At 49.6% G+C, this 21363-nt stretch overlaps 1 protein-coding gene across 3 annotated transcripts; it reads right to left on the bottom strand.

Annotated features, from left to right (window-relative positions):
- Nucleotides 1-1533: 1533 nt before the first annotated feature.
- ACVR1B (activin A receptor type 1B) lies at nucleotides 1534-20125 on the bottom strand. 3 transcript variants are annotated; one of them, XM_075049481.1, is made up of 10 exons: nucleotides 11779-12997; nucleotides 11477-11648; nucleotides 10624-10863; nucleotides 9202-9450; nucleotides 7738-7968; nucleotides 7182-7349; nucleotides 6461-6617; nucleotides 5818-5942; nucleotides 5029-5159; nucleotides 1534-4834 (listed from the first exon to the last, which is right to left on the bottom strand). In XM_075049481.1, exons 3-10 carry the CDS (start codon nucleotides 10796-10798, stop codon nucleotides 4709-4711), a joined length of 1362 nt encoding a protein of 453 aa, XP_074905582.1. In that variant the 5' UTR covers nucleotides 10799-10863; nucleotides 11477-11648; nucleotides 11779-12997; the 3' UTR covers nucleotides 1534-4708. The 3 variants fall into 3 exon arrangements, with proteins under 3 accessions (XP_074905582.1, XP_074905579.1, XP_074905580.1); XM_075049478.1 differs by lacking the exons at nucleotides 11477-11648; nucleotides 11779-12997 and adding an exon at nucleotides 19974-20125; XM_075049479.1 differs by having other exon boundaries at nucleotides 11477-12997.
- Nucleotides 20126-21363: the final 1238 nt, after the last annotated feature.

Genomic DNA, 21363 nt, shown 5'->3' on the forward strand with positions numbered 1-21363 from the left:
ATCATTTTGGGGACGATAATGGGAAAAATCAGAGAGTTTTGCCCGGCGCAGAAGCGATGCCGGGCTTTGCCGCTCCCCCGAGCCGTACCAGAGCCTGAGTCGAGCCAAGGATCCGCAGCTGTTTCACCCCACAGGACACCACCTCGCCCCCCAAAGCCGTCTTTAGGATTTAATTCAAGGCAGAAGCTGACAGGGACAGCCGGAGCCCTGGGCCGTGCTTCCAACACGGGCAGACAGGAGGATTTAAACCGTTCCTGCGAAAGCTTTGCCCGTGCTGAGGACGGGGACATGGAGGAAAGAACAATTCCCGGAGGCAGACGCGGTGTCTGCTGCGGACATGTCGTGCAGCTCCAGGCAGCCCCTTGCTGCACTGCACCGGGAGGTAGCAGGAATTTTCCAGCTGGAATTGAGGGGTTTGCCCAGATGTTTATTTAAAATTTGCCAAAAAAAATCAGTTTGTAACAATCCCGCTGGCGTTCCACCCAAGCCTCCCGCCCACAGGCTGTCCAGGGGTTACCAGGAGGCAAGCATGCTCCCAGAGCTGAGCTGCTCCAGCTTGGCAGCACTTGGGAAAGGACAGGATTGAGCCCACCACCCACCCCGGGGGCACCAAACCACAACCCTTTACCAGGGAGCAAAGAAGAACATCCTATCCTGTTCCCAAAATCTGGCAGCCCAGTTAATGACTTGGTCCTGTGGCCAAAACCATCCCAGACCTCTTTTCCCATCACATTTCCTAGAAGAGGAGGAGTAAAGACAATTTTTGCTTTTAAAAAAAGCATACTCTCACCTCACCTGCTGCCTCGATTTCCAGGAGGAGGTTAGAGTTTCCTGGGGGCCGTGGCAGGAGCTGCAGACAAAGCTGTAAACCAAGGAGGGGCGAGCCCAGATGGCAGCTCCCCCTTCCCCACCAACGCCATTAGTCTGAGCCCACGGGGGACGCCAGGCCCCCGACGGATTTTCCCCTTGATCCGCTCACAACATGCTCATTCACGGGAGGCTCTAATTAGGGAGAATTAGTGGGGGTAGTTTGCACAGCACTGCTTGCCCTCCGAGCAAACAGGATTTTATAGGGATGCTGGGCAGTTTGGACTAAGATTTATCCTTCTTTGAAGCTGCAGCTCCATGTACAGAAACCCAGGGGGATGCTTTGGGGACCTGCCTGCCGTACCCCCTCCTGCTTCCAATTACTGTCCCCCCAGAGAGGGAGACCCGATTTCAGCTGCTCGTCCCTGTGTGGGTTGGAAATCCCGCTCTGCCACATCCTCACCTCACCTCTGCTACCATCAAGACATCCCCTGAGCGCACAGCGGACGATGGAAGCTGCATCTCTGCTAATAAGGGGAATGTTCAATATGAAGATTTGGCGAGCAGGACTCCCAGGGAGATTTTTTTTAGTTGCGGATGAACAACCCCCTCCCCAACGCTTCTCTGGGGACTGTAAGCTCTGCCAGTCTTTGCCGCTCAATTCCTACCCCTCTATGCCACGGCTAACCCTTTGCAGCAAACCGCAAGAGACTCCAACACCTCACGTGAATAAAACAAACTTTTAATAATGTACAGCAGAAATCGACAGCCTTGTTTTATATTAAACAAAAGATTTCCTATATTACATTGTATTTACATTTGCATACTGAAGAGGTAAAGTGTCTAAGTGGCTATTTTACAGTCCGTTTCTAATAAAATATACAAAACCAAACAAATAAAAGGGGCAGATAAGTACCAAGAGATCTGTTCTGAAGCCAGCGTACCACTGATTAACCCTGCACCACAGATGAGAAGCACAAGCTCCGTACCTCTGCCTCTCCCCAACACCATTTGCCCTCGAGTATCTGACATCTCCCCTCCTTGTTTTGAACTGCTGCGGCGTCGGTATCTTGTCCTGAACTGTCTGTAGTGTTGCATTTTTTTCCACAGCTGCTGCAGCCCCCTCTGAGCTGGGCAGCGATTCCTATGTTTGCTACCAGTCAGCTAAGTAAGCACTGCACCTCCCTGGCACATGTTTGCATGAAAAGTGCTGTATAAATGCTACATAGTCAGCGTTCCCATCTCGGATCCTCCTTGGTTTTGACCATCTCATGATGGCATCTCTCTACAAACAAGGCTTCTTCTGCAATCCTGCTTATAGGGGATACCCTGTCGCCCTGCCCTCACCCCTTCTAACCTTATCCGGTCTGACACCGCTCCGCTGTCTGCTGTTTGGTTTAGCGCTGAGGCAGATGCATGTGTGGCTACAGTTGGAGGGGTGGGTGAGAGAGTCAGTGCAAGTTACGTAGCTGATTTAATGTCCTCGAGAAGCAGCCTGCACAGTTAACAGGGACGGGAGACTCGTACTCGGAAATGAGAGCCCGCAGTGCTCACGGAGGAGCGCGCAGCAGACGTACCTACCGGCGTGATGGGCTTTCCTACGGCAGTTTATTTCACAGTCGCTAAGACTTCCTCCCCAACCTGCCGGGATGGGCCATCGCCAGGCTCCTGTTACAGCAGCTGAAGAGTCTTTAGGGTACCTGTGAAGGGCCCACCACCTTGGTTTCTAAATGCAGAAGGGTTTGGGTTAAGGGACATACGGTACTGGAGACACACAGGGTAACCTCTGGCTGAGACAGGAGTCAGAACAAATCGGAAAGGGAAGGGAAGCTGTACATTCACAAAGCGTACACTCCACACTGCTCCATGAACCAGCCCAAAGTCTGCTGGCCCTCCCATGACAGCTCTGCACCACTCGACCGCTAAACTCTGCGGGAGGATGCAAAATGGCTCCAAACACGATGCAAAAAACACACTCCTCACTTTACACAAAGTCACAGACAAGATAGGGAGTCTGGGGGAAGACGGACACATGGACAGATACAGAGACAGCAAGAACAGAGTGTTTAAAAAAAAAAGTTAACCCCGGTGGCCGGAGCAGAGATGAAACCTCACCTTACAGAGCAGGCGCAAGGTTTGAGTAGAAACAGTTCCAGTGTAAATCGAGCTGTGTGCATTTGGTTTTTTTTCTTTTTTTGCAGTGATTTCTTTACAAACAAACAGGTCAAGAGGTAATAATTATAGATTGTTTTTCTTCTCTTATAAAGAATTAACAATATTAAAAAAAGTTAAAATCCAGACCCTCCCATAAAATAATAATAATAAAAAAAAATAATCAAAACCACTCCAGTTAAAAGTTATGGCTTCAGAGTTATATACCGTAGATACTGACCTAACCACCAAATGAACGGCACTTCCCAGACTGCCTTTAATGCTGCAATCAGCATGACAGACTCAGCCCTCAGCTACTTCCATTTTTGCTAGGCCCAGCTGTAGACAACAGTCAAAGCAACTCTACTTCACCCTGATTCGGCATTTAATCAAAAGAAAATTCATGCAGTTCCCCCCACCCCACAAGTTATACACAGCCACTTCCAGATTATGAGATATTTATATATGTATATTAAAAAGATGGACATCGATTTCCAAACCCACACCCCGCTGTCAGATCCTGCCAGGCGCCGAGTGCCTCTCAGGAGGTGCAGGGCACACCCAGGCACCCGGCTCCCTGCAGCTCAGGCCCCACGCTGCTGAGCGTGCCTGCGAGGGTGCCTGGATGGTGGACTCGGGAATTGGCATTCCTATGAGAACGGTCTCCTGCATTTCCCCATGGCCTGGTCTCCTTCCAGCCTGGCGCAGTGCCTGCTCTATCTCTGACATGCATCTCAGCTCCGTGGCATCTCCCCCCGCCCCGGGTCTCTCTTTCCACTCTACCAAGAATTACAAATCCCAGGGGCTGAAGACAAAAAACCTGGATTCCAGGAGTGAAGTCAGTTCCTCATTTGTTTTGTCTTAAAAAAGGGAGGGGGTGGCAGTGAGGCAACCTGATGGGAAGTTCCTGCAGCCGGCATATGGACAGCAAGGCCACAGCACCCATCGGAGAGCTAAGGATCTTGTTTTAAGCAGCCTGTCCAAGCTAGACAATGCTCACTACTCAACAAGGAGAGCACCAGCGCGCACAGCTCAAAAAAAGGACACTCTAGATTTGCACATGCACAGAAAGCACGAACAGAGATGAGCCACCCTACGGGCAGACACTGCACGTCTACGGAAGGAGATGAACAGGCACAGGGGACACGCGCACCTTGCGCATGCATACACCATTGCGCACACTGACAGCCAGTCAGATTTCTGTTTTTGACTTAGAATTTTTCAAGCTTAAGAAAAAGAAGGGAAAAGGTTTCATGAAGCTGATAAACTGTTCAGGCTCAGCCTCTCAGAAGGGAGCACCATTTGTTTTGCAAATGCTTTTTCTGCATTAACGTGCCAGTCCCTGGAAAAATCCTCAGAGTACAGCAAGAAAACCTTCCCTTTCCCTTCCCACTCCCAGCACCTAGCACCCCGGCCTCAAACACTGCCAACGGGTGCACTGCGCGCACTGAACTTTACAGGGATTTCCATTAAAGAAACAAGAGTTACAATCATGGCTGAGATCCCTCAGGTTAAGTCCCTCTCAAGTCTTCACGCTGTCAGGAGGTGATCATAAAAGGTTTCTGATTGTTTCATACCCAAGCAGGGAAGAGAGCAATTCAATAGGCTCCGTCACCCCACCTAGCAGCCTGTAGGTCATGCTGTCTGGTTGGTAGCAGTAGATTGGGCAGAAACACGAGGTAGGCCTCCATCACACGTCTACTCTAGCATGGCAGCTTGTGTGCAGTTTCCTCCTGCTGGGGCTCAGAGCCTAGATTTTCACATCTTCCTGGACACTGAGCTGTGAGAGGGTTTTCTTAATGCGGAGGGCGGTGAGTCGAGCCGCTCCGTTGGCGTACCAGCACTCTCGCATCATCTTACCCATCACCCGTAGTGCCTAGGCAAGAAACAGTGGCAGATGTCAGTGCTCTCCTCTCCCCCGACCCCAAGTCGGTCTGCCAGGCTGCTGCTGCCTGGCTGGACACTGATACAGCCTCCAAACCTCCTAAAATTGGAGCTCAACTTACAGTACTTACTCTTTACTCACCTTGTTGAGGGAGAATGGGACGTGAAGATGAAAGCAGACCTTACCTCATAGCTTTGCCACCAGTTCGGGATATTAGGCCGTAATTTCTGATCACATACGACCTTCCGCATCTCCTCAATAGAAGGATCAGAGGGTACGAGGTCATAGTATGGAAGCTGATACTCTTCGTGGATACCTGAAAGGCAGAGAAGGGGAAATGCAATTCCTGGGAGAACGGATCATCACCACAGTGCTCACTGAAGGCAGACTGATACTGGTTTGGACTACATGACTCATTGCTGAGACGCGTCAACACTTTGCAGCTATTTAAAACAGAAATGAAGAATCTGGGATTTGAGTTTACAAGAAAAATTCAGGGAAATAAAATGCAGCTGCCCAAACTGGAACAGAGTCAGCGTGCTGCGATCAACACCTCCCAGCACAGAGGCAGGGTCACCAAATCTCGACTGAGATGAAGGCAGCAGGACTATCACATGCACGATGGTGCTGCACTCCTGCCTGCAACTGCATGTGCCAAGACACTCATTTATACCGATTCAGGGGACGAAAGTCACCCACCAAATCAGCACCGCTGCTTCCTTAAAATCCACCCAAAGGAACATCAGCCACCAGTCAGAGCATTAACCCCCACTTCCCCACCTAGGCCAGTCCTAACGGCGGTCGCGGGTCACTCCTATTAACTCCCTCAGCAGCAATACACACAGACATATCGTCCCGCAGCCCTGCTCTCCAGGGTCCCTCAAACCTCACCAACACCTGATCAACAGAAACACCAAGGCTGGGAAACCCAGGAGCAAGCCAAGCCAAAGGCACGGGCACACACAGGGTATTACCTCCTGCATTGCACCTTCGAGCAATCTCCCAGTAGACCAAGCCCAAGGCATAGATATCGGCACACTTAAATGAATCAAAATGCTTCATGTTAATGGTTTCATCCAAGACTTCAGGGGCCATGTATCTGCCGAACAGAAAAGGAACAGCATGTTAATTCTGAGAGGGCATTCTCCAGAAAACAGTAAATGGCAAGTTTTCCCACACAGCACTTCCCAGCAGACAAAACTCTGCTCTGCACAGCCTTAATCAGAACAGAACTGGGCCCCATGGTCTAATAGAGCGAATGAAATAACTCAAAAAGAATAGCAAGTTGGGAAAGAGGTAAAAACGTCCAAAAGCACATCGGGCTCCAGGAAGCAGGCCCCAAAAGGCTTTCGAGAATGCCAAGCTTGTTGTCAAGTATTATAGGAGCTCCCTGGTGCTGAGTTTACATAGCTGGCCTACACCTCTCAGCTTGATGGCACCTGGAGACGAAGGTACTGACATCCCTTCAACATCAATCTGGGCACAATGCTGACGCTCTGTGAGACACTCGGAAATGCTTAAGACAGAGAATTTCAGCAGTGCTCAACCAGCAGCTCAACCATTTGCTAGTCACACTCCGACGCCTTCACACGCTGGCCAAGAACGCTGTTCTCCTACCGTTTGGTTCCAACCCTTTGATTTGGTGCAATATCAATCGTATCCGTAACCGAATCATGCCGGACGGCTAGACCAAGGTCAGCGATGGCACATGTGCCATTCTTCTTCACCAAGATGTTTTTGGATTTCAGGTCTCTGTGAGCAATCCCAGGCTTTCCTAACAGAGCAAAATAAAAAGTAGCGGGGGTCAAGGTCTGGTGAAATCTGTTAGTCACACTGGCAGAGGCTGTACCGGATTTCAGGGCGTTAGTTAAACTCTCAGTGTTGCAACACATTTTCCTGTTTGGATACACTGAAGAACAGAGCAGTGCTGACAGCCTATGGTATGCAAAGGCCCCACTTACGCTTCAGAGGCACTGCTGATGCAGTAGCATCCAGAGGCCTCAAGAGGGACATCAACTCCCATCGTCCCAGGCATCAGACATGTTGATGTGGATGTAAGGAGTTTGTAATTCTGCTGCCGCCTGCACTAACATCCCACCCAAGTAGCACCAGTTTTAGGATGGGGATGCAAAATGCTGATATAACTCCCAGGAGCTAGCACAAGGTTAACCCACTTTGCATCCAGCCAAAGCAATCACTCTATTTCTAGTCAATACTGACCAAATGAATCTGGGCCGAATCAGCCAGTGTTTTCTGTGCAGCACATCAGTCCCCCTCGTCGATTCTGCTTTATTCTCCCCTCAAGAATTCCCAGCACCTTTTCAAACCCTGCTCTTACCCTGAGTGCCTACAATCTCCATGTGTAGATGGGCCAGCCCGCTAGCAGCAGACAGGGCGAGCTTGATCATCCCCTCAATAGTCACTGTGTATCGATTAAGGTAGTCAAAGAGAGATCCATGCTCATGGTAATCAGAGACAAGCCACAGCTGAGTCCATGTTCCATTATCTGCAGCAGGAAAGAGACTGTGCTCAGACAGATACAACGCAGGGATGGCACACAACCATCGAGCATTTTGCACCCCATCTTTTTGGTACAGAGAAGAGCTGCTGGGTAAGGCTACAGCTCAACAGCCAACCTGGGGGCAAATAAGGTAAAGAACTTTAAGGCAAAACACAACTTTGTAAGGTACAGCTAATGCACCATCACACCTCTCAACAACAGCATTAATTTTACCATCTTTTGGCAAGAAACATTCAAATACCTAGCTATTTGAAAAGCATGCCGACAGTTTTCTTTAACCATCTAATTGTACATCCAAGTGAAGAAATGCAAGTCCCAGGAGCAGACTGCATGCTGGTGAAGTCTTTGGTCTCAGGACTGGGGCACTTTTTACCTTTGTTATCTGCAGCAATAAATCCCAGGATGTTCTCATGTCGCAACATAACGGTTTGGTATATTTCTGCTTCCCTAAACCAGGAACGCTCCTCACGTGAAGAGAAGATTTTTACAGCTACGTCACCTCCACGCCACCTGCCACGCCACACTTCCCCGAAGCGGCCTTTACCGATGATCTCCTGAAGGACAATCGTCCGAGCCACAGTCCGTTGGACAAAAAGCGGCAAACCTACAGACAAGAAATTGGAGGAATGAATGCCTGTCACAGAAAAAGAAACTCCTGAAACCCCAGAGTCTGAAGTAGAGCATCATCAAACCTAGAAGGCTCTACATTTGATAACAACCAGCAGCCTAAGCAAGACCCAAACCAGTAAATGGTGGTAGCTCCTGCGTAGGATGTGCCATTTGGCTGCTTGGGCAGCATCTGCATATCACTTTGAAGTAGCTTGCAAACCACCAGTGATTAGGCACAGAGCAGTTGGGGAACTTCTGCTCTGTGGCAGATCAAAGTAACTTTAGCCTGAATATGCAAAGAATGGAACTCGTTGAAGACAGACTCTGCTAAAAAGCAGTAAAACCCCAGAAGTTCCCTTAAAAAAAGGAGTCCTAACATAGCTGCCACCTCTTACATAAACTACAGAGCTCACCTGCTGAGAGTACGTACAGAAGAGATCCCAAAACATTTTATATATAGCAGATGTGGTGCTAAAGGTTTATTCCCTGGTCAAATATCAGGTTGCTATATTCTCTCCCTCTGTGGATTATCCTACAGTTTCCATCTGCTGCAAAATACCTTTTTTTTTTTTTTTTTTTTTAACCTAACTACTTTCATAGCTCAAAGTCATGAATAAAACTATGACTTCCCTGTCTGTTCTGGAGATTATTTAAGTGCTACAGAAGTGAACGGTGGACATTGTTCACTTTGGAAGACCCAAGGATTCTTTGAGATGAAATGGGCTGTGCAAATGCAGTATTTGCACACCATAAAATTTTCAGCTGCTGGGATGGTTCCCATTTTCCTGCCAGCTTTGACGCAGGTGACATCCTGCATCCGCCTTTGAAAGCCAACAACCCACAGGTTAGCAGTTAATGTCTGTTTCCAACCGAAATCTAGTTCCAGGGCTAAATTTGAAATAGATGCAGCCGTTTGAGTTATCCTCTTGCAGAAATGGAGGAAAGCTACACAAAACTATTTTTACACATCAGCAGTTAAGGAGGAGTTGAACTATTGCTCTTAACTAGCCTAAGCACTGAACACTGACCGGGGGCTGTGGCTACAGCGTCTACCGCATGACTGAAATTAAAACACGCCCTCCACATTACTCATGACAGGGCAACCTGAACGGGCTGATGAGGCAACGGGCTCGCAGCTGTGCAAAGCTGTGGCAACCAGGAGCCCAGAACAGACTACTCCATTACAATTACAAGTTCTCATTCGTCATTTCCAGTCATATCTTAATACCTGAGCCAGAGCCAGAGGTGGAGAGATCGTAGACTAGATCTTGCAAGGTCTTATCCTTCGACAGGCACATTTCACAAGAGGGGTCTTCCATGTCCAGCCGCTGACGATTGTGATAGACTCGTTGGTGGTGATGAAAAACAAAGACTACTATGATCATGACAACAAACACAAGGAAGACAGGTCCGGCAATCACTGCCACCAGCTCCACAGGACCCCAGCTCGATGGGGGGTCGTTATCTTTCAGGTGTCCTTGAGAGGAAAGGGAGGAGAAAACCAGACACTTTTAGAAAATTATCCCTCCTTCACAAGCATTCTTTAAGGACTTTCTTCTTGTGTTTTAATTATCCTCTCAGAGCCTGGACAATTTTAGCTTGCTGTTCCAGGATGGCAGAGGACACATCAAGTAACAGCGTTAACATGGGACTGATCAAGTCACCAGGCAAACTACAGCTAAAACCCGCCAAAGAAGATGGTGCTTCAGTTGTGGGATCAGGGTTTATTGGCACTTGCTATTTAAAAGAGGACAGGAGCTTCTTCTGGGCTAAATTTGCTAAACAGCCTGCATTTTGCCTTCCACTTGAACTCTCCAAGTGGGAGAAAAAAACACCAGTCAATAAGGACTCATTTCTCCCTCTCTCCCCTTTGCCCTGTAACACCCAGTGAAGACTCGTACCTGAGGACAACAATTATTTGTCTTTTTGAGAACAGATAAGACTTCCCCACTGCACCCAAGGAAAATGGATACTGCAGTCTTCATATGACCCACTAAATAACAGCCCAAAACGGAGAGTAACGAAGTATGAGGAATTACCACATGCCCTCTCTGTCCCAGGAATTAGAAAGATGCAGACGTTTCCCACACCCTCACTCAAAGGCAGGGCTGCTTCTTCTTTGTGTATTCAGAATCCGAGCACCCCTCCACCCCACACACTTTACTCTGAAGCTGCTACAACATTCCCATACTCGTGGCTCATCACTGAAAAGATCTGCAGTCCTAGAAGAAGGAAAGCCACTCTATCCGATAAAAGGCAGGCTACAGCGCAACCCAGTGCCAGAAAAGGGATCCGAGCTGTGCCCAGGGAACACGCACCATCCTCAGGCCACTGCAGGCACAGAGGATCATGCAGCAGAAGCTTATATTCCACAAACTTTGGAAGCTTCTCCTACCCTAAAGCACAACCTCATCATCTGGTGACATTTTGTCGGCCACAGGGGAGTTCAAGCAACTTCACATTTTAATTTGAAGTAGTTTGTTATTATTTCCACTTTACAGATCAAGGAAATAAACCTAGCGCTCAAGTTCACACAGCAACCTAAAGGAAGAAGTGAAAACAGGGCCGAGAACTCCTTATTCCCAATCCCAAACAGACAGCTTCTCTCCTCCCCACTTCAAACAGACCATTTATTTAGCTCTCTACTCACCACTGGGAACCATTAAATCAATTTTGTTGCAAAAATCAGAGTAGCAGCAGTGAGTATTACGCAGATCTTCTGAACTCAGACAATAGAAGGGTTTCCCAGCAGGAATCAATTTTGCTTCAGGAATGCAGGTCCGAACGTGATGTTTAACACCATCCAGGTTGAAGACCGAGACCATGCATGCACCATCCGTTTCACATGTGGAGTTTGCTTGTTTGCAGTCGGAGCACAAACATGTCAAAGCTGCAGAAAGCAAACCAAGACCACCACCTTAAAACTCACTGGAGACCAAATCCTCAAAAAAGAGAAAACTTTCTTTAAATTCCCCATTTCAGAAGGAACGGGCCATTCTTAGGCTCAGGAAGAACTGGCTTTAGGAACAGAACAAGTCATACTCAGAGTATTTCAGACCCGCAAGAACCCAATTTAAGCACAAAATACAATGTGGAAGCAGAGGGGCCTTTCCAGAAGATGACTGTCCAGACATCCCTTTTTCCTGCCCCTGTTGCAACCACTAACAGTGATGACCCAAGTCATCTCTGCAAACTAGGCTAGATTTTACTGAGATCCACTCCCAACCCAACCTAGGGTCAGAATTCAAATTGAAAACAACAATTACTCAAACTGACAGACTTGATTTCACCCAAACTCGCTGTCCAGGCTTCCTCAGCTATGCTGAAGATGAGCTGCCCGTTACAGGTTAGCGAGGGACGACCACCCCAGCTCACGGGAGACAACAAACAGTTGGCAGATGCCAAAACAAAACCAATTCAAACTGACTACACAAGCCAAGCATGCCACACCCAACTAGATCAGCCACTTATTTAGTAACTGCTTTCCTGATCCGAGACACTACCTTGGGTCAAATAAATTCCTGGCTTTTTGCCTGCTCTCCACGAAGATTATTTGGGTAAAGAGCGAAGGAGAAACTCCAAGGCAGATTCCCACATTTTTCCGCCTCCCAGCTGTCACTGTGCTTTTCTCAAGCTGCCTGAAAAACTGTAAGCAAATCCCCAGGCATCGCCATCCTTGGGAACAAAGAGCGAATACAACAATGTCAAGAAGAAGGGTGGGGCTTGTTTAGCAGCACGCAGTATTTTCTTCAGCTTTCATCAGATCTTTCAGCCTCCCTGGAGGGATTCAGAAACATGTACTTACCCGCTGCAGAAATGGTCTTTCAGGTAGAGAGAGTCTGAAGAAGTGTTTTAAAAGATACAACCGCCACAGTTAACTCTCCCCAGTCCGACAGCTAAATCCTCTATGTCTGCTTGCATCCTCTCAGTCTAGAGCCATACACCAAAGTCACCGTCAACACTCGTGTGTGTGTGTCAGCCACCTTCCCGTGGGGCAATGGAAATGCTGAGCCCTCAGCCATACCATCTCTGGCAACCAGCAGATTTAAGGAGCATCAGCATTCAAGGATATTCATGGCACTGGAAGAGCCTCTTGCTCCCAGCCAGCACACGGTCCAAAGCACAGTGGAGCATTACGCTGCTGGGGGCATGTTACCTTGAGCTTAACGAAAAACAAGCAGGTCCTGATCAACCTCAGGGTTCGTTTAGGAGGGAGACACCCATTATCCCTTATCACCAGTGTCCTAGGTAAATCAGTTAGGCTAATTGCATTACTATTCACTTAATTCTCTCTGGACACAGTGCTCTTCATTTCCTAGCTGTTGTTGTGAGCTACTTAACAGCTCCAAGACGGGCTGCAGTATTTCAGACAGGCTAAATGCAGATGCTGGTGAGTTTTGAACCAACAGATTCAAAACGGCAGAAGCAGTAAAAAGCCAGAAAAACCCAGAAGAGCTGTTAAGTGAGATGACTTTAAAAAGCATCATGAGCAAACATAGCTTATTATTATTATGTGCTTAGCATAGGCCAAGGAAAAGGGACATAGAATAGAAAATGGACAGGGCAGACCCTGAGATTGAACCGTATTGAGAAGGGTTGAGAGCACCATACCCATCAATTATGCAGCTTTTAAGGGGAAACTTTATAATGAAAGGAAAAAACCCACTAATGTTCAACTCAACAAACAGCTCCGAGTACAGAGTCTTCCAGTGGTCAGCAGAGCACAGAAAACACAATTCTTCTGAAAAATACGCACACTTGGGGGGACAAGGGTTGATTATAATGGAGATTTTACGAAAACGCGAGAAAGGAAAGAGCAGTCAGGGCGCATTCCTACTTTCAAGTATACTTAAAAGGAAATAGTGTTTTAAAGCATCTCCTTTATTATTTTATCAAAAACTCATGGTACAAATTAAAAACATTTAAACCACACACGTTTCACCTCGATTTAGATACAGCAAAACTGAACTTTGTTCCTGTTATAACCATTTCTAAGGTCTCAAACCCAAGACAGAGGCTACAGCAGTTTTGCTTCCAGAAGCTCAGAAGTAAACAAAACACTTCAATGCACTAATAAAACTGGTTTTGTAAACTTCTTATTGAAGTATGTGGCCTGAAACTAAGAATGCCTTTGAGAAGGAAAGCAGAGGAGCTGGTTGTATCTGCTCAGTTTCATTTGTAGAATTAAAAGAAAAAAGAAATCAGTTTACCTGCAAGGTACGATACCAGAGCCCCAGTGCACAGGGACAGAGTAAGAAGATCCTTATCTGTTCTGCACAGAAAGCAGAAGTTTCCTGCTAAGGAGGGGCATGCCCCACAGAGCACGGCCTCATTTCACCTTGAGGTGGTGTTGGCTGATGTTCCCCCCTTTGAGACAACTGCTTTTTTTTAACAGCAATTCTTATGTTTGCACCTTAAAACCCCCTATGGTAAGGAGAGCAGCGTGAACAAAGAAAATGAAGCCTTCAGCAGATGTGTGTACTTTTCTATATCTTTCATGAGGGACCCTCAAGAGGCTTTCCAGATATTCCTGTCCAGAACCTCTAGGCTGCAGGTAGGCACTCTCAAATTTTAGGAAAGATGGTCAGATCCCTGGGTAGAAGCTGAAGTCCAGCTCCAGCCTCCCTTGCACAGTCAGAAGTCAATTCTGTCTTTATTTTTATTACGAAAAAGCTCAGGATATATGTCTACTATCGCTACAGCCATATCCTCCCCAAGCATCACCTACCACCGGCTGCCAGTGCTGCAGAGAGAAGGGCCCCACTCCTGCAGGCACTGGCCATGCCAGGGAGGAAAGGCCTGTCTGCACCGGGGCTCGCCGGGAACTGGGGAGCTTCTGTCAGAGAGCAGAATTACAGGGCAACCTGCGCTGGTCCAGCATTTCAAGTTTGATTAAGCAGAAAGGAAAATTATTCTCATATCAGTAGCACCAGATGCCAGGAAAAAGCAACTGTTGTTTCCCCTTGGGTGGGGGTCAGAAAATGGACAGGTACACAGAGCCCCCCCGCCAGGCATCTTGGGTGCTCCTGAGAACAGCCGGGGAGGCCTGGGCTAGGCAAAAGGAGACAGGAGTGAAAAAAAGCATTTTTCATGCCAAGAGCATTCTTTTTATTTGGGAAGAAAAGCTCCTATTGAGCAAAACATATAATCTACTTAATAAAAGAAACTGACTGGGCTGAAGAAAATAGATGGGGCAAAGGAAAACAAAAGAGCAGTTCACACTGCTGGGGCGGTGAGCTCCCCTCTCGCAGAATGCCCGGGGATGAGTCTGCATGGAAGATGCTGCAGAAGTTGGCAGCAGAGTCTGCTCTATCTGCTCAGCACACTCTTTCTGACATTCTGCTCAGAGACAAACCCAACCCTTTAAAGAAGCTGTTTAAACAAGCCTAACATTAAGCTTCAGATCCTCAGAACGAAAGCTTTGTTCTCACTCAAGAGATGGATCAGGCTCGTATTTACACTGAAGCAAACCCTCACTGTGATTTAATCCAAGGCAGAGTGCAGGCGGTCGTGACATCAATCGCAGGAGCGAGCCAGCCCGGTGTGGGTCCTCACCACTCTTCCTAAAAACCAGAGCGGTCAGTCAGCACTGCCAAAAGACAAACTCTCTCTGATCCTCAACTAATGCAGCCCAGGGCTTGGCTGCTGGGCCGGGTACTCCTTCAAGTGACCACCCTGAGCCCGAGAGTTGCTTCTGCTCCCCGTGAGGTACACGGCAAGGGTCACGGGTTACAGGCAGCAGCAGTATTGCTCCCAGCAGGAACCAGGGGCATGGAAGTATCAGTATCCCTTTGCATTAACTACAGCAGAGAGGAAAACAAGAGAAGGCCCTCTTGTACCAAATTCCCCCATTAAAGGTGATGCGTATTTACAAAATGAATCCAAACAAACAGGTGGGGGTCCATGGATTAGAGCTCCAGGCTCCAGTGAGACTAAAATATTAAGCTCTGACAGTCAAAGAACATTTCTTTTTTTCCCCAGCAACTATCTGAGCTCATTTTGCACATATTTATTCTCGCACAGGATTGCATGTGTCAAGATGTCTCTGCAGCTAGACGGGAAACTTTCACAGCAAAATCTAATGTAATGGTGTTAACCACCTTTTGGAATACATTTTCCAAAATCTCCTGAAGCTGTGCTATGCAAAATGACATTTTCTCAGGGCTAAACACTACCTGATCAAGATGTATTAAGATAATTAACCTGAAGATGATCATTGGTAAAATTGCCAATAACCACCCACATATTTACCAGATAAACAGATTTTTGCAGAGATTGTAAGCTGCTGTTCTTTTTCAACAGTTTGAATCAAGGCTGGAAGAACAATGATTCCCCTGACTTCTGAGCCTTTATAAGGCTCTGGAACAGGAGCTGCAATTTATTATGTCTCTGTACAGCACCTAACTTAATGAGACCCAATCTGGTAGTGATGTTTTAATGCTGCAGCAGCATAATGTTAGCAAGAGAAATGGAAAACAATTGGGTTTGTACCTCTGCTGTTTCTTTAGATGCTATAATGAAGAGAGGGACATGTGTAAACATGCTTGGAAGAAAGAAATACCTTTCAGTGTTTCGCTATATGCTGTGCTGAAATAAATAAAGAATAACCTTTATCACAGAGTGTTTTGCCCAAGAGCAGGTTAGGAATAAAATCCATTCCCTTGTGGCAAGGGAGCAAAGGTCTGTTCCAGGAGTCCCTTCATGCTCCTCTTTCAACCATATGACCCCCAAGACACTCAAAGACATCTGCTGAAGACTTTAAAAACAAAGATTTACTTTCCATTATATTCACCTCGATTTTTCTGCTGCCTTTGGTCAACAACTGGGTTCCCTACATCCTTATCTAGGACACGTCCGAGTCCAAAATACCCACCTTGTATAGCACACCAGTATTTTCTCCAAGTCCCAGTCAGCTCACCTACACCCACCACCTCCAAAATCAAGTGCAATGCTAGTTCTGGGTGCCCACACTGCCCCCGTTTCCTTACAACAGGAGCTGAAGAAATGAGTATAGATTTGCTCTTCTGTGGATACAGTACCACCACCTTGAATATCTTTCCTACATCTCGCTGCCCTATCAACTCCTCCCACTTTTGGATCTCAACATTTCTTTTGTTCCTTGCTGGTGCTTATGAAATCTACTGACCCACTGCTGCTAAATGAAACAGAGTTAAAATTAGCTACAAAGTACTATGAAAAAAGCACTTTCACGCAAGTCATCCAGAAACTAAAAATTATACTAGGATATTTAAAGTTGGAAACAAGAGTCCCAACTTTTTCAAGCTGGCTGCAGTCCCCTGGCACAGGTTGAACCTGACATGAACACATCACGGCTGGCGAGAAAACATACACTGAATGGGGAAAAAAAAAAAAAAAAATAAGGCAGCAGAAAGAACGTGCTCTCACCTTTAAAGTGAAGAACTCTCCCTGCATCTACTCAGGTAACACAAAAGGAGAGCTTCTAAATGAATTTTAAATAAGCGAATTGACAGGAGTCTCATCATTAATAGGTTAATTAGAAGAAGCCTTGACATTTCTGCTGCTGTTGTTCTTCCACTCAGAAAACAGACATATGGCTCCGAACTCCCTCTCCAGGCTCTGGTCTGACACCTATTTTGTGTTTTAACTTGTTAGGAAACCAGTTTAGGAGCCACCCATACCATACCAGTACTGTGGAAGAAAGTCCTGCAAACTAGCCACATGGCAAGGCAGATGCACAGGTCATTATTGGTGGCTTTCAAGACTTAAAACCAATGCTGCGTATTCTCAGGCAATTGTCACATGCTTTTTCAGAGTCTAAGTAACAAGTTGTTTAATGTGCAGTTATATTCTGGCACCCAGCGGTCCACAGGTTACTTCCAAGAAGCCCACAGAAGGCAGCAAGCACTAGAAAAGCAAGTTTTTGTCAAGGGCCTTTAATGCGCAGGGAAGTCTGCTTTTCTGATGAAAAAAAATAAATACGGGTCCACAATCAAAGAAAAGGGAGGCTGGAGAGCCAGTGGCTTAAATAATAAGGACAAAAGAGGTCTCCCACCCTGCACAACTGACTGCTCACACACGAGGGTCTAACTCTACAAGCTCAGCACCAGTGAACATTTCATCCCTATAATACCATCGCAGCATTCTCCCTCGAGATGAGCAATTCCTTCTTGGTCTGCTCAGATAACCGCGCTGGCTGTGCGGTGGAGAACATATTTCCACTGGTCAACACCCAGTGAACTTTGCTTGCTGTTAAGAGAATTGACGTTTTACTTCACTCCTTTCGCAATAGCGATTTCCGGAGCATCCACTACTGGCAGCGGATGGCGTACCCAGGGAAAAAAAAATCCGAGCTGTCTGGCCAAGGAGCTGAAGGAGTTCAAGAATGCTTGTTGGACACTGTTTTTAATTTCCAGTTAGAGAAGTCTTTCTTGGAAAGTTGTAAGATATAACTTATGGACCATGCAGAGTTTGCCTGATTTAACCGGGTAAATATTTTAAGCAGGTGGTAATAATAAAATCTGCTGGCCCAAGATTGCCCCCCACAGTATTCTTTTGCTTTATTTCAAGCATGCAAACAAAGCTTACCTACAACCAACCTATAACCATCGCTGCAGAAGCAACTTTTTTTTTCCCTTTTCCTTTTTTTTAAAGGAAGGAGAGTGGGGGAGTGTTTTCTACTCCATTTACCGATGCACACAGAGATTCACAACTCCTAAGCGCTGCAGAAATTAGGATGTTTTTCCAGCCTACCCTGAAGTAAGCAGCTGTTAAGATCTCTTGTATAAAGCACAACAGTAAGGGCAGCCCTTGCTGGCTGAGGAGGCACACCGAGTGTGCATCATGGCTGCTCAAGCAGCAAAAAATTCACAGGGTTAGAGTCCCTGTTCCCTGCCATCCTGCACCCAGCTCCACAAATGCAGCTCCCTCATGCCCTTGAAGCCAGGCTGAGCTCACACCTTTTACTGGACAGCACGAACAAAAACGTACAGCACATACTGAGCGGAAACAATAGCCAGTCCTACAGAGCCCAATATCAAAGCCACTGATAGTCGGCTGAGTTTCCAGGAGATACGCACAGTCAATTGGCCCTTTCCTGTTTATTTATTTATTTTAAATAAACACCAGCTGTATATAAAATGCAGAGTGAAAGTCTGAGAGTGGACGTGCGATGAGTCTCATTTGGTCCTGCTTTGCCATTTGTCACAGAAAAGCTGAGCCACCTTCCCAAGGCTGGATTTTACTTTAGGTTAAAACAAAGCACAGCCACTCTCCCCTAAAGCACATTTGCATTACCAGATTCAACAGGACTCACAAATACACCCCTAACCTACCGCCCTAGTGGGGTTTAAAGACATTTTCTGCAGCTAACAAGTCCAGATCTGCACGCACAAAGTTATTACCTTCTGACAGTCAGTTGGTAATACATAACACGAACGGCAAGAGGATTGGGGAGGAGAAAAAAATGTTTCAGTGCGGCTCCTGTTGGAACAGGTACCTGCGTTACACAAGCAGCGATCACCCCCGATAGCCACAGAGAGATGGACTGCGTGGTGAAGCCTCGGACGCTGGAGAGGCCACCAGCCTGTCCTCTGTCCCTGCCTACAGATGCTCAGAGATGCTTCGGGCTTGTCCACCTCTGGGGAAAAGGGCCAATCTCTTCAAAAGCGTGGAGCTGATACCCCTCACTCTTCCCCCAGATGTGGCAGCGGTTGCACCCCCCCCAGGTAAAGAAAAAGGATCGCCACAGAACAAACAACTGAAACAAAGAGTTTTCCCTCAGTCACCTCCCTCCAAACAAATATTTACAGTTGTTACAATCCAGAGGCACAGGGTTTTAGAAAGGTTTCTTTTAAAAAAAAACCCCAACCACCACCGATTCCAAAAGGCTACATATTAAGCACACACTGCAATCTCTGGTGCAGGGGGGGGGCTGCCGAATTCCCCCCCTCTGTCGGGTCAACAGGCCGATGGGAAGAGGCCACAAACTCGTTTGGTCTGACGGAGGCTCAGCAACAACATGGTGGCACTTCCCACCCCGGGGGGCTGATCCGCCCTTCCACGCCAAGCCTCTACTTCCCGGGGGCCGCAAAACACCCCCGGTTACCCAGGCGCCCAGGAGCCCAACACATACAGACCCCTCCCCTCCCTCCCAGTTCTTCCTCGCTCTGGGGAAAAAACCCATAAATTTCAGTTTCCTTCGTTTTCTCCTGAAGACAGGCTGGAAGACTCCCATTTCTCTTCCCAGCCAAAGCCAAGGCGAGCGTGGGCCTCCTCGGAGCATCCCCCTCGCACCGCAGGACTCCCCCCTGCACCAGGAGGAGACCCCACTCTCTGGCCCCCATCCCCAATTGCTGTTATCCCTCCAGACACACAACTGTCTTCTCTGGGGGGTGGGGGAAACGGCCCCCCAAACAAGCTCAAGGACCCCCTACACACCCCAGCAAATGCCCCCCACCCCAGCCAGGCTCGACCCCCGCCCCGGGGGCTCAGTGCTGCCCACCACACCGGGGGCCCAACCCTACACCAAGTCCTTGACGCCTCCAAAGACCCCCCCCACCTCCCAGGACCCCCCCAATCCATGGATCCCCCCCCATTCCTTCTCCCCAGCCTGAAAACACCCACCTCTGCCCCCCCCAGGGCCGCCTGTCCGCACCCCCCCTCCAGGGCCCTCCCCGTAGCCTACAGAAAACCTCCAGACCCCAAATCCCCTCGCACCCCCTTCCCTCCCCCCTAAGAACCCACCTAAAATCTCAGCCCCCCCCCCCCGGGCCAACCTCACCCCCAGGCCCGGGCTCGCTCCTCGCCGCCCCCCCCCCCGCTTCCCTCAGCCCCCCGCATCGCCTCCCCCCCTCAATTCTCCTCATGGATCCCCGCTTCCCTTCACGATTCCCCACCCCCCGCTTCCCCTCAGCAACCCCCCCCCCCGCCTCCGGTTCCCCTCACGGCGCCGGGCGGGGGCGGGGCGGCGCGCCGCCATGTTGTGCCCGGTGCGGGCCGGACCCGGGGGCCACCACTCACCACGGGCTCTGCCGAGAGCCTCAGCCAGGATGAGGACGAAGAAAAGGGCGGCGGGAAGCGGCGGGGGCCGGCGGGAGAAGGGTGGCGGCAGCGGCGGGGGGGAGGCCATGGCGAGCGGCCGCGGCCTCGGTGCCGAGCGGCCGCCAGCGCCTGCGGGGAGGGGCGAGCGCCGGCGCGCGGCCTGGGGGCGGGGCAAAGCCTTAAAGGGGACGGCCTCTTAAAGGGGAGGTTCCCGCGAGGTGCGGGTCGGCCGATACGGAATTGTATTGGGGGGGGGGGGGAAGTGTGCGGGGGTTTGCGTGCGTGATTTGGGTGCGGGTGTGTGTGCGTGCGTGTGTGTGCACACGGCTGACGCGCCATCGGGTGGGTGTGCGGAGCGTGCACGCGTGTGCACCGTGAGCGGCGCCGGGGCACGTGCGGCGCGCCCTCCCGCAGCGTGCTGCGGGTGTGCAGGGGGCGCGGGTGGGGGCGGGTGGGTGGGTGGGTGGGGGGTGTGTGCAGCGCAGGCAGGTGCAGGCAGCTGCAGGCAGGGGGCTGTGAAGGCCTGGGGCAGCTGGTGCATGGTGGGGACTCAGCCATGCCCGGGCTGAGCACCCCAAACGCCGGGCTGAGGACCCCAAAGTCTGGGCAGGGCACCCCAAACCCCGGGCTGAGGACCCTAAACCATGGGCAGGGCACCCCAAGCCCTAGGCTGAGCACCCCCAATCCCGGGCTGAGCACCACAAACCCCAGCCAGGGCACCCCAAACCCCGGGCTGAGCACCCCAAGCCCTGGGCTGGGCACCCCAAGCCCCGGGCTGAGGACCCTAAACCATGGGCATGGCAACCCAAACCCTGGTCTGAGCACCCCAAGCCCTGGGCTGGGCACCCCAAGCCCCGGGCTGAGCACCCCAAAGCCCAGGCAGGGCACCCCAAACCCTGAGCTAAGCACCCTAAACCCCAGGCAGGGCACCCTAAACCCCAGGCTGAGCACCCCAAACCCCGGGCTGAGCACCTCAAGCCCTGGGCTGGGCACCCCAAGCCCTGGGCTGAGCACCCCCAACTCCGGGCAGGGCACCCCAAACCTCGGGCTGAGGACCCTAAACCATGGGCTGATCACCCCAAACCCCAGGCTGAGCACCCCAAGCCCTGGGCTGGGCACCCCAAGCCCTGGGCTGAGCACCCCAAACCCCAGGGTGAGGACCCTAAACCATGGACATGGCACCCCAAACCCCGGGCTGAGCCCCCCAAACCCTGGGCAGGGCACCCCAAACCCCAGGCTGAGCACCCCAAAGCCCAGGCTGAGCCCCCCAAACCCTGGGCAGGGCACCCCAAACCCCGGGCTGAGCACCCCAAAGCTCCAGCTGAGCACCCCAAACCCTGGGCAGAGCACCCTGAGCCCTGCCCTGCTC

The sequence above is a fragment of the Buteo buteo genome, chromosome 17 (assembly GCF_964188355.1).
Source record: "Buteo buteo chromosome 17, bButBut1.hap1.1, whole genome shotgun sequence".
Taxonomy (NCBI): Eukaryota; Metazoa; Chordata; class Aves; order Accipitriformes; family Accipitridae; genus Buteo; species Buteo buteo.